This window comes from Caloenas nicobarica, chromosome 4, assembly GCF_036013445.1.
Source record: "Caloenas nicobarica isolate bCalNic1 chromosome 4, bCalNic1.hap1, whole genome shotgun sequence".
Taxonomy (NCBI): domain Eukaryota; kingdom Metazoa; phylum Chordata; class Aves; order Columbiformes; family Columbidae; genus Caloenas; species Caloenas nicobarica.
In genome coordinates, this window is record NC_088248.1 from 77,142,146 (window position 1) to 77,155,833 (window position 13,688).

General features: G+C 45.0%; 1 protein-coding gene across 1 annotated transcript in view; it reads left to right on the forward strand.

The window, feature by feature from the left end:
- Nucleotides 1-11,434, forward strand: part of ATRN (attractin) — a 157,657-nt gene extending 146,223 nt beyond the window's left edge. The window contains exons 28-29 of the mRNA XM_065634976.1: nucleotides 4,696-4,810; nucleotides 6,242-11,434. Of these exons, the coding sequence (XP_065491048.1) occupies nucleotides 4,696-4,810; nucleotides 6,242-6,366 (240 nt within the window). The 3' untranslated portion in view covers nucleotides 6,367-11,434. The remainder of the gene's footprint in view (nucleotides 1-4,695; nucleotides 4,811-6,241) is intronic.
- The last annotated feature ends 2,254 nt before the right edge of the window (nucleotides 11,435-13,688 follow it).

Sequence of the window (13,688 nt, forward strand, 5' to 3'; positions counted from 1 at the left end):
CCTTCCCAGCTCCCCCAGTGCCCCCCCTGCCACGAGCAGGGACATCTGCACCAGCTCAGGTTGCTCAGAGCCCCGTCCAGCCTGGCCTGGGATGTCTCCAGGGATGGTTCAGCCACCACCTCTCTGGCCAACCTGGGCCAGGCTCTCACCACCCTCAGGGCCAACAATTCCTTCCTCATGTTAGGAATCTTGTTAGATCTCCCCACAAATATTCAACCTGAAGCCAGCCAGCTTCTCCTCAGCTGCTCTGCACCATGGTAGCACCTACATAGGTCATGTCAAAACACGAGCGGGCTCATGGCAGGGCCAGCTGTGGGTGAGCCGCAGTCAAGATCTCCGTTAAGCTGCTGGTTGAATTACCTGCATATTTTCCTCTGTATCTGCAGAATGCGGTCCCCGGGCTCCACCGCCGGGTTGCTCTGTATCTCTCAGAGGGGACGGAATGCCCTTCACTCCCGGCTGACCTCGTGCTTGCATCAAATTCATCATTCCCGTCACTTGGCGCGTGAGTCATTTCATCAGGCTGCGCTTTGTCTCTCGGCCTGGCGAGCGCACGCTTGGCGATGAGATGCAGGATGAGTCACAGTTCAAAAAGCAGGTGCCTGAACTGGTGCTGTCAAAAATAAATTTGCAGGACTTGATTCTTTATGCTGGTTTGGTTGTTTTGGGTTTGGTGGGTTTTGTTCTGCTATTAACTGCAGCTTGTCTCAGGAAAACGGCTAATTTTGGTGGACAATAGACCCGTTTTTTTTTCCCTTTTAGACGTAAGATCAAGACTAGCTGCAGCAAGATGACCTTGTGCTTAATTCTGTCAAAATGAGCTTGCAACTGCCTGACAGATTTTGGTTGCATCATTATAGAAAGTATAGTTCCTCGCTTTGTATGGTTAATAGAAATAAAGTTCCCTACGTGGTGAAATATTAACAATTTTTTACTAACCCTCAGCTTTTCTGAGCAGGTTGGCGAGGGGAGGAAGGAGGCTCAGGGTATGTCCTCTGCCCTCAGCTGTCTCTGGTACATCAGATAGATTAAAAATTCACTGCAGCACAAGGGTCAGGTTCATCGCCATGAAATAAAGCTGAATTTTAGGTATTGGCATGGCTGGGGACAGCACTGGCTGCCTGTTTGGAGGCTCTTTCAACACCAGTGACACCTGTGTGGGAGCTCCTCATGGTTCAGAGTGGCATCAGGAGAGCAAAGAGAAGAGGTGAGACCTCGAAAAATGAAATAAAAATCCCACGGAAAGGGAGAGATTGTGCCCACGGGGACTCATCATGAGAGTTTCTGCTGCATGCCCAGGGTTCGTTAGTTGGAATGGGGAGAGGAGGAGAAAGGGTCCTGTGTGGGGCTGAGACATGAGCTGAATTACCCTCAAAGTCCCTTCAACTCTGTGACTGAGAGCTGTATAACCAACTGCTTCTATTCCTTACCGGTTCGTGATGTGCAGGAGAATCAGGGTGGTTTTGATACCGTTACCGAGGCCGTGTCAAAGCCTGAAATGCCTCTCAGGTCACCCGTGGTCCAGAGCAGCAGGTGAGGTTCAGAGCGGGGTTGTTGGATGAGCTCGAGAAGGGAGCGTTTGTGTTTAGAAAAGAAATTCAGAGTGTTCCTCGTTGAGATGAGCAAAACAAAGGCTGAGATGTACAGTAGGGTAAAGCCCAGGGAGAGGGTTAAGGCATAGAAGAACATCAGATGGATTAATAAATTTACATGGGAAAGATTTGAGGTTAGAAGAAAATTTCTGGTACCACGGTGGTGAGATCCAGCAGCAGGAGCCTCTGGAAAGGTCTCACAGGGGTGACGGCACAGGCTGAAAGTGTAACTTTTAAAGCAGAGCATTGCACTTTTATGTACAGTCACCTGCATTAGTGAAGAGCTGGATTCGGTGACCGTGAGAAGTATCTTTCAGCCTTCCATTTCTGTGTATTGGCTGGAGGATGACGGGCCTGCTGCCGAGCGTCCCCATGACGTTATTGGAGTAGAGTTGCACTGAACAATTTATGGTGGGGAAGGAATGGAGTTTCAGAAGCGTATTGATTAGAATCATAGAACAGTTTGGGTTGAAGGGCCCTTCCCGGCTCCCCCAGTGCCCCCCCTGCCACGAGCAGGGACATCTGCACCAGCTCAGGTTGCTCAGAGCCCCGTCCAGCCTGGCCTGGGATGTCTCCAGGGATGGTTCAGCCACCACCTCTCTGGCCAACCTGGGCCAGGCTCTCACCACCCTCAGGGGCAAACATTTCTCCCTCATGTTTGGCCTGAATTTCCCCTCCTTTACTTAAAACCATCACCCCTTGTCCTATCACAACAGGCCCTGCTGAAAAGTCTGTCCCCATCTTTCTTGTGGGTCCCTTTTCAGTCCGGAAAGGCCGCACTAAGGTCTCCCCGGAGCTTCTCTTCTCCAGCTGAACCCCCCAGCTCTCTCAGCCTGTCCTCCCAGCAGAGCTGTTCCAGCCTCGGATCATCTTCGTGGCCATTAATCCAGTAGGAGTTAAAAGCAAATCCATTGAAAAGAGATTAGAAAGCATAATCTTTTGGCTTGTTCAGTTGCTTCTTCATCCTCCTCTTCCTCCCACCCCCACTTCTCTGCTTGGTCTCTGCTGCTCCCTCTGCTCAGCGCCGAGGATGAGCAGGATTTTTCGCTGTAACACCCGAGCACCGACCTCTGGGATTCAACAGGACTGTTTTATTAACAGTGGGATAAGTAAGGTCCTTGGCTTTCTCCAAAAGAAAAATAAACGTGCTCAGTGCACGCTCCCACTCGTACCCCAGAAGTCCGTGGGCTGTATTTCTGCAGTTGCCTTCTCCGTGCTCTCTCCATTACCTCTGGTAATTGAGTCGCCTGTGGGATATAGCACCAGGGTATGCTTGGTTGCTTTGTGGGAAAAGCATTATTTTGAGTTTGATCCCTTTGTTGGAAGTGAGGAGAAGATGAAGAAATCTGCAGTCGTAAACCAGGCAGACGGCAGCCGACATCGTTACAGCCTGTAGAATACGTATTTATCTACCTTGCACAGACTAACAAATTGTTGTTGCAATCATTACAGTAAATATGAGATATAAAAACAATTTTAAGTTTCATTTTGCTTGCTGTCATCTCTTTTTTTTCCCCTCTTTTATTGAGCAGCAGTAATTTAATAGCATTGTTTGACTCCTGTTCATTTTTTCAGTGTCTTGCATTGTATTGAGTTTCTGTTGAACATTTAAGTACAGTTGTACGATTTTTATGCCTAATGGAAAAAGCAATAATTATTTCATTAGTACCAGGGTAGTATTTGTCCATACTAAACAAGAAATCAGAAAGCACAGAGTGTACCAGGCAAAATAGTATTTCTTAGCTTTTTGCGTTTATGTGGAACAAAAGAAGACGCTCTTTTGTACCTCTACTCATAGGTGTAGACTTGAATCCTCATTTTACTATTGTGCCATCCCACAATAACGCTGATCGCATGCAATTGTGTGTACGATCAGGGCCCAGCTTAGGTAAGAACATATTTGAGTTTCTGGGCTGTGCTGTTGCATTTTGTCTTTCTAATGACATATTGAAATTAGCTGTTGATCATTCAAATAAAATCTTTATTCGGCTACAGCGGGAAGATGATGTTCAAAGACCCTGAAGGTCAGCGAGGGATCCAGTCCCCTGCTTCTTGGGTGGGAACCCGTTATATTTTCATAGTTAATAATTCACATTTCATCTGAAAACTTTATTTCATGTCCATGTTTGCAATGTAAGCATGAAATGTCTGTATTCAAAGTAACCAGGCTTCAATAAAGCATGTAAAGAGCAGTCCATCTAAAGACAGGACAGATCCTAAGAGCCAGGATCAGGAAGTAAGTGGTCCTCTGCTCTACTGAATCCTCTGCTTTTCAGTTTAAAAGAGGCCAATACAATCCAATAGAGTTTGTAAAGCACTTTCAGCAACCAGCCACCTGAGAACATTGTCCAGACCGGTCAAGGAGACCACTGGAAAATGAACAGTGGTCAAGGAGACCGCTGGAAAATGAACAGTGGTCAAGGAGACCGCTGGAAAATGAACAGTGGTCAAGGAGACCACTGGAAAATGAACAGTGGTCAAGGAGACCACTGGAAAATGAACAGTGGTCAAGGAGACCGCTGGAAAATGAACAGTGGTCAAGGAGACCACTGGAAAGGAATGTTCTTTCCCATGGGAAAGAACAGAAATGAAGGACAAAACTGGCGGGGGGGGACACAGCTTAAAACAAAGTGAAAAAGAGAGCAGTTCGGGGGTGAGTTTCTTTACACTGTTAATGCAGACAGCGCTGCGAAGGTGTCATGTAGGGTTAAACTTTGCAAATGGAAGTTGAACCGCCAAATCGCAGTGGTCAGGTGTTTGTGATGGGTTCAAAGGGAAAAAAAACCCTCAAACCTGTTTTTTAGCATAAGCTGCTCCTTTGTTATTGCATTTAGGGAGGAAAACAAGCCTTGGGAAGTCCTTGACGTTTTAATAGCTAGATTTTTATTAAGTAAATGTGTTTTTCTGCAACAAGTTAGAGTTTTGATTGTTACTAACGCTGATTTTTGCTTTGCCGGCTACGTGCCGGAAATTCGCCAAGCACAGAAACGTGGTTCATGCCCTGAAGCTTGTACGATCTGAAAAAAAGACACCGCTGGGGGAAGAGGGAGGGTGGAACGCGCTGTCTAACGTTTGTTTTCTCCTCTTCCATCCCTCGCTGCAGACTGTACCAAAGCCGATAGCGCTGGAGCCCTGTTTTGGGAACAAAGCAGCTGTTCTCTCTGTATTTGTGAGGTTGCCTCGAGGACTTGGGGGTATCCCGCCACCAGGACAGTCAGGTGAGGAATATTGGCTTGGTATTAACTCTCTGCTCCTTCCCCAACCTCACAGTCACCTCACACTTCTGGATTTGATCCCATAGTCGTAGCTCTATTCGCACTGCGGCCGAGGATGCACTCGGGTTATTTTAAGCTTGCTAACTCGGGCCCTGCGGGCTTCTGACCTGAGGTTTGAATCAATTTCTTGGGTCAGTTGATGGATGAATGTTTGATATTTGGATTACACTTTAATTTGTGGCTGGGGAAAAAGGGGGATCTGATACAGACAGGTTTGCAGGACTTATGAAAGTAACTTGTCTCCTAGGCTATTCCCTTCATTCCCAGCTCTGTTTATAGAGAGACATGAAGTCATAGAATCATTTTGGTTGGAAGAGACCTTGAAGATCATCGAGTCCAACCATAACCCAGCCCTGGCACTGCCCCATGTCCCTGGGAACCTCATGTCCGTCTGTCCAACCCCTCCAGGGATGGTGACTCCAGCACTGCCCTGGGCAGCCTGTTCCAATGCCCCACAGCCCTTGGGGGAAGAAATTGTTCCCCAGATCCAACCTCAACCTCCCCTGGCGCAACTTGAGGCCGTTTCCTCTGGTCCTGGCGCTTGTTCCTGGGGAGCAGAGCCCGACCCCCCCGGCTCCAAGCTCCTTTCAGGCAGGTCAGAGATCAGAAGGTCTCCCCTCAGCTCCTGTTCTCCAGCTGAACCCCCAGCTCCCTCAGCCGCTCCCGTCACACTTGTGCTCCAGACAAGTCCTTTCGGAGCATCCCTGCCCTCCTTTTAGCAGCTCTTGACAAAGAAGTTTTCTCCACCTGCCTTGAGGTTTCCTTCTTCTCAGCCCCTTCTCACTTAAACCTCCTTATAGGGCACTGAGACGTTATCTCCTGAGCAGTTTGTGATTTAACCGGGGTTCCTCCAGTGCCCGGTGAACACGGTGAAGCAGAGGGTTAATAAAAGAGAGCGAGCTGGGTTTGGGATGGGGTGGTTTGGTTGTGAGCTGGGTTGAGAGAAATCCCAGATGGCCAGCGGTGGTTTGTCTGTGGATCTGCCGGGAGATGGTGGATGTTGGGGACGCTCAGTGAACCTCCTTGCACATGTGCTTTGAGGATTTGTTCTCGCCCATCTTCTGGTGCAGGGAAAGACACCCCCCTTCAATATTACGGGTTTTACATCCATTAATACTCACACTTCTTATTTCCAGCTTTTTCAGCTGCAGTTGCTTTCAATAAAACATGCAATATTTAAAAGCTTGTTTCAGAATAGCCGCTAGAGTTTAATCTCTTAAGCCAAAATTCCTTTCTAGTTTGCTTCCTTTTTTTTAAGAACTCCTCAAAAAATGATATTCATTTCGTGGCTTGGAGGGTTTTTCTCAGCTGCGGCGGAAGGATTTGTCGCTGTGGCTGTTTCGCTCCGTGACTTATTTTATTTGGTCGCCTCAGGTCTCGCAGTGGCCAGCGCGCTGGTGGACATTTCACAACAGATGCCAATTGCCTACAAAGAGAAATCGGGCGCGATACGAAATCGGAAACAGCAGCCCCCAGCACAGCCAGGAACCTGTATTTGATGCATGGACATCAGAAACTGTAGCAGGTTTTAAACAAAACAGAAAAGTAATACCTAGGAGGAGGAGGAGGAGGAGGAGGAAGATTCCCAAGTTGTGTCACAAGATACTAGAAGCGCTCAGAAAATAAACCACAACTTCCTTGAACCCAAGTTTTTCTCTCATCTACGTGATAGTCGGCTTGATTTGACAGCTGCTCCACTTAAGTTTTACTGACACGTGGCTTCAGATTGCTCCTTTGTTTTCTTCAAGGTTAAAGTAAAATAATTTTCTCGCAGGTCCCGTAACATCCGATCGCCACCACTCGTGGTCAGTTGTAAATAGAACCGTAGTCCAATATGAATGACACTCAGGTTTATACATGGAAAGTGCTTTGTAGTTCATGTATTTATCAAACTGTACAAAAAAAAGAAAAAGATGCAGTGTTTACAGGTGTCAGCTCTCAACACATAAACACTACTATTAATCTTCAAAGCATCTTCATCCTTTGTTTTCATTTAATATTATATGTTTATTCCCTCATTATTTAAGCGGAGCTCTCTTCAAGATACAGCATTTTTGTAGTTGTCACGGTCCGGAACGTCAGGAACGCGAAAGCTGGGGTGGTTTAAAGGTTGATGTCGTGTGTTGCTCAGACCATGTGAAATTCCTGGAGAAGTTCAATTTTGCTTTTGAAGGACTCGGTGTTTACATCGTCTTAACCTGCTTGGCGTACACCACACAAGTGCCTAGACTGGGACAGATCTAGGGAGTGAGGAACCTGCTACACACTATTTTTTTAACATAGTTATATTCCTTTTAAATATATGTATACACACGTAGATATAGTCACCCGCAGCAATCTGTGGTGTTTGTAATATATCGCGTGTGGTCAGGAGAAAATGGCATTTTCCTGACCAACAAACTACTCAAGCAGATGGAAATATCTGGAGGGAAGGCAGAGTTTCAGTATCTCATAAGAAACAACTGGTTTCACCAGCGCTTTTAATAGCAGCAGTTTGTGTTCCAGGTCAGATGCATCGTATTTCTTCTGATTTTCTTTGCCCCCCTCTTACCTCCTGGATGAGTAAGATTTGCTCCATCTCCTTACAGGGTGTAAAAAGCAACACTCTGGGTACCAGATCATTTGAGGATGAAGTAAAATAGAACTTGAAATAAAAAGCAGGCAGAGCAGCTTCGTCTGGCCCCAGGTGTGAGTTTTACGGGATCGGTTACTGGTCATTCCCGTTTGGGTTGAACTCTCTTAGATGTTGAAGAAGGTGGTTTGTTGGTGAAAGGGAGGGACTTGCAAACAGCAAAGGGAAAGTTTGGCTATTGGGGGATGTACCAAACCCTCTGAATTACTCTGACTAGTTGGGATTGTATTTTTGAGGTTCAAGGTTGGCTTTAACCCAGCCCTGTGTGTGCCGGTGCCCAACGTCTCCGTTGATTCTGGAATGGGACTGGGAGCGAAGGAAAGTGCTCTTGAATCTTCTGGCGAGGTATTATAGCACCCTTTTCCAAAATTAACCCAAGCAACTGCATCTCTTTTTGCGTGCACGTTTTGGTGATCGATCACGTATCAACCGCTTGGGTTTTTTTCCTGGTTTTTTTTTTTTTTTTTTTAAATTTTAACCAGTTTGAAGAAGCTCTTTGGAGCGCGGCAGCATCACGATAAGGATGTGAATTGCTGTGCGTGTCCGGACAGCGGTGATGGGCGACAGCCTGCAGGTTTAAACACCATGGTGGACTAGAATTATGATTTAATGTGTCATTTAACAAATACAACGGGACTGCAGAAAAAAAAAATAATTTGAAAAAGCGCATTGTGTATATATATATATGTGTGTGTACATATATATAATGCATCTGTTTCTAAACTAGAAGTCTAAATGCGCTCTTGGGGAAAGAAATTATGGGAGGGAAAGGGGTGAGCTTTGTCTTACAGAATGAAGGGTTTTAGGCAATTTAAGTTTTGACTAATGCACAGATTACCTCAGGCAGATTCATCTCCTCAAAATATTTTCTAGTTTCCTACGTGTATAGGGCAAGCCTGAATTAGAGAAATAATACTGGACTAAAATCCCTCCCCTGTTATTAATGTCCCTGTTTTCGGTCGTGATGCACATCCCCTTGTTCAGAGATGTTTTCTTGCTTCTCCAAGGCTATTTTTTGGGAGAACCGTCAACCCAAATTGAGAAAGCTCTTGTGCTTAAGTCTCCGTATTTAGGACAGCGCTTAAGCAGGTGCTTAAAGTTGTTGCTTAGGTTTTCCTGGGCAGAAGCAGCTTTCAGGGCAATAGGTTTTAACTGAAAGACGTAAATGGGCTTTTTACCCCTTCAAAAAGTTGGTTTGTCTGGTCTCCGAAGCTTAGAGTGTGCCCAGAAGTGCAGCCACAAAAGTGACGTGTTAGATATTGGAAAAACGAGTTAAAATGATCAAACTTGGAGGTTTAGCCGAATCAAAAAAAAAAAAAGTAAATAAAGGAACGAGACTTATTTATATAAATAAAATGAAGCGGCTCCTTTAGGATATAGCTCTGTTCTGCATCTTATCTCCATACTGATGAGGAAAAAAGAGAATTCTCATACATATCTCTGCTGCGAACGGTTTCATCCCAGCTTGAAGGTAAAATAGAGACAATGGGGGGAGGAAGAATTGTGGTGGTTTATCACCGGGCCAATACGAAAAGTGAAGGATTTGTGGGTTTATTTCTTTTGGAGGTGATTGCGGGGGGAAGAGGAACCTTATTTCATGGGAGAACCTGTAAATAAATGAAAAATAACACACCGATTTTGCACTTGTACATAAACTATACAGTAGCGTGCAGAACATTGAAAGATTTAAAGTGTATATAAACCAGAAAAAAATATTGAATGTATTTTTGATGCATTTTAAGCGATGTATGAGTTTTGTCTTAATGACTTCTTCATATGATGAGTATTAGGTAACTTCCCAGAGCTTTAAAGAAACATCAAATTATATTCGTGGTATCTTGCAGTATAAAGCAGGGCGGCATAACTTGACTTTTATGTATTCAAATGCATTTCACTTAAATGTGTAAGCGAAGGAAAATACGGCTCTTCCATTTGAAAGGGAGAGAAAAACAACGCTTGAAGACAGGTAATAAAAGTACTTAAAGTAGTAATTACTTGGAGGATTAAGTCAGCAGTTTAAGCCTCTGCCATTAAGACTGTGCCAGTGATTTCCGTTCAAAATCACTATTTTCAAGCGCTTCTAACTGGCTGAAATTCAGCATTCGAGGTCTCAACCCCCGGGACATTTTTATTCTTGGAGAGTAGCCTTTAAAACAAAGTTAATAAAAAATCAGAAATGTTGTAGCCCTTTTATTCTAGAAAGCAACGGTTCTGTTGGATCTCCAAATAACTTGTTGCTGTTCACCGTTTTCCATTTTTTTTTTAGCCCAGAATTTCTTAGGACTGTTTGTAGCACGACAGGAGCCCCTGCCACGTTATGGGTCAAGATATTGGATACAAGATGATTTATGGGACACAGCTTTTGAGTTATTGCCACTTTTCCCTGGGCTTAAACGCTCTGTATTGAAATTGCCAAAATAAAGCTATACGTGGTGGGGTAACGCCTGTGATTGGCGGAAATTCATAGTCTATAATGTACCAAAATGTGATGGTTTGGTACCGTAAAAGCGTGACAGCCCCCGTCGGCAGATACACGCTCCATAGGGGTAGTTTGTGTTCTAAATACTGCTCAGAAACATCATTTTCTCTGCGGTAAACCAAACTACGTAGTCACCGGGTTTATAATACGGTTTGAAAATGGCAGCTGAGGTTGCTTGGCCCTAAATTGGCTGAAACGGTGAAATAAATAACAGGCTGAAATAAAACTTGGGGCTTTTCCCACTGAAAGTCCAGCGCTGCGAAGACGAGGCTGGGTCTCCATCCGCCACAGCTCCAGATGTTCACAGCTGCTTTTTTTCCTTTTCTGCAAGACCCAGAGTCAGGGGCAGAGCGTCACCTGCATCTCTGAGCCTGTAAAAAACACCAAAACGAGGGATTTTCCAGCCCTGAGCTTGCGAGAAAGCAAAGAACGGACTTGACATGCCAGGAGCAACTTTTTGACTCATCAATAAGCTGCAGGCGTCTCTTCTTTTCTCGTTTTTCCTTATATCTTCATTTGGGAATAGTCCAGGGGAAGGGCAAGGAGTGGGTCGGAGGTTTTGGAATCTGAACGAAGCTGCAAGAGCAGGTTTGGGGGGGAAAGTTGTTTGTGTTTTAGATGCAAAGAGAAGATGCTCACGGAGCGTTCGGGATGCGGGAGCCAAGGGAAGGGAGGGGCAGGTTTCTCATTTTCGGACGCGGTTTTGGCAATTTTAGTCGGATTCACACTTTCTCTGTTGACAGCTGCTTAAATTAGATGAGTTTCCCGTGTTAGGAATACTACAATAATGCGTATACGCTGATTTTTTTTTCTGCCTCACAAGTTTTGTTCAGTTTATTAGTTTGTTCTAACACTACACATGGACTATTTTTGTGCGTCTTCCAGGTACTATAGTTCTTTAGACATTTCCTCTGCATTTATCTTTGACTCCACAAACCTCACCAGAAGAAAGAAGGAAAAAAAAATGTGGAGGAGTGTAACATATGTCGGTCCATATTTTTTTTTTTTTAAAAAAAAGGCAAAAAGAAAATAAAAATAGAGTTTTATATTACTCTAAAATTTGTGCACAATAAATATTCTTTACACTAGGATCCTCGAATTAATTTTATTCTGGATTGCTTTTTTTCTTTGTTCTGTAATTATTTACAATTCTTATCTGTGTTCAGACCTGAGCTTAGTTTGTTAATATGTATAATTTAGCATTTATTGCATTCATATGTAAATATGAGCAAGTATTGTAAACTATTTCATTGCTGGGGACTGTGGGTGTTATACATACACACATTTAGGACTGCAGGTTTTGGTATAATTTTTTGTATTGTAAAATAACAGCTAATTTAAAGCAGGAACGAGGAAATTATTGGGAGGTCTGTGCATTTTAAATAAAAAATGTGAAGTACATGTATATAAATAAGAGTAAATAATGCAAATCTTTCCTCTGAAATAAAAAGTAGATGATCTGGTTAAAAATTTTTTTCCAACGCTTTTTCTTGTCTTTTCTTTCCCCTTTTTTTTTTTTTTTTTTTCAAATATGGGGAAGAAATGAGACGTTTGTTAAGACCCCTGGCTGGGGCAAGGATGAGGTTCTACTGTGGCGGTGGTGCCCTCAGGTGCCTGTTGGAAGCTCTGGTCACCGGTCTTGGAGGTGCAGAAGAACTTTTTGCAAGGGCAAATAGTGACAGGACAAGGGGCGGTGGCTTTAAACTGAAAAAAAGGGGAGATTTAGGTTAGATATAAGGAAGGAATTGTTGGCCCTGAGGGTGGTGAGAGCCTGGCCCAGGTTGGCCAGAGAGGTGGTGGCTGAACCATCCCTGGAGACATCCCAGGCCAGGCTGGACGGGGCTCTGAGCAACCTGAGCTGGTGCAGATGTCCCTGCTCGTGGCAGGGGGGGCACTGGGGGAGCTGGGGAGGGCCCTTCAACCCAAACCATTCGATAATTCTATTATCTTCTCCAAGGTTGTCTCTGAAGGGTGCTGAGAAGGACAAGCACCCTAAAGACATGTCATAGTCATCACTACAGAAAAAGGGATCGCCCTCCACGCAGGTCGCCTGGGATGGTCAGGCCTGAAGAAGGAATTTATTTGCTCCAGCCTCCTCAATACCGGGGTTCTGAGTCCTTCCTGTCTGATAGAACTGGTCTTTATTTGGTTCGGCGACTGTTTTACTGTCCCAAAGTTCAGGGCTTCTGAATTCAGCGTTTAAATAAGCCCAACAGAAATTAAAAATCTCAGCCTGTTTCCATTCTTACTGCTAATTTTCCCACTAAATCGCTCCTTCCTTTGAATCAGAAGAGAAAAATTTGACGGCCTTGGAGACTGTATGACCAAAGATTTTTGCTAATGGGTTTGCAACCTCATCAAATGTTGGTGCCAGCTGATGTTTCAGATGAGCACAAAAGCCAGCAGAATTAAATCGGGGGTGACCTCTCCCACCCTTTAGAAGCCCACGTGTGCCCACCCGGCATCCAGAAACGGATTCCTGCCGAGACGCAATCCGTTGTTCTCCATTTATTTTTATGTCACTCCTCAGCTTTGAAACTAAGCACTGCTGAGATGAAGCCGAGTCGAACCTGGTATTTATGAGCCGTGAAGGTTTCAGTCACCACCGTCTCCTGAGACCATCGTGCTGCTTCATCCCACGGCATTAAACTTGGATGCCGCAGCCGAATTCTCAGAAATCGCTGCCGAGCTGAGCGGAGCGCACCAGCCCGAAATCACAGCGTGGTGTGTCCAGACTTGAAATGGAGTGGGCAGGGGGTCATGGGTTTCAAGCTCGTTCAAGCTCATTTTGGTCAGCGGGAGAAAACGTAGATGTACAGGACCATATTTCATCCCTGCTCTGATTCTTTTCTTCTTGTGTTGTAGCAAGGAAAAGAAGTTTGCAGGGAAAAGAATGGAAGAGAGTGTGGAGGTTTCTCCAAAGCTCTGCCTACAATCAGGACAACGCTTTTTGCGATCACCAATCGTTAATCAACGCACTTGGGTAAGGAGTCAGAGACGTATTTGTCATGCAGCTTTCCCTTCCACAAGACTTAAATATCAATCATTTACAGAAAGAGGGGAAGCAATTTTAAGTCTTTTCTACCAAGCAACCAGTTTAATTCAACCACCCTACAGAAAGCCTGGATTTTGGGTTGGATTGGGTGTTTTTTCTCCTTATCCAAGTAAAAGGTGGGATTTGGGGTGAGTCTTGGGTGGGTTACGCATCGCTGGCTGGTAGTAAAAGCAGCTGTTGGTGTGATGGAAGCACAAACACTTGCTTTTTTTCCCCCATTAACGGGAAGAGGGGAGGAAAGAGACGTCTACCGTCAAGCCACAGCTCCACAGCCAGCACAGGGTACCATTTCGGAAAAAGAGAATTTGCAGAAGTTTTTGCATTTCTCCTTGTGGGCTTCGGTTTCTGAACTAATTGAGTAGCAGCAAAGCAGGGGATGGAGTCACAAAATGAAAATTCTGAGATATTTCAGAGGCATAGGGTAAAGCAGGTGAGGGGATCTTTTAATAAGATATAACTGGTGGGACCTCCTGATGAGTTTATGGGCTGGTGCTGGTGCCCCAGGACTCAGATGTCACCATCAGTTGGAGATGGGCTGGGTGGGCTTTAATCTCCCCCAGTCCTCACACCAACCCCTGAGTTTATTTCGGAAGCAGAGCTTTAGCGGGCAGGCCTGGATCATGGCAGCCGATCAGAAAGCATCGTTGTGGTGGGG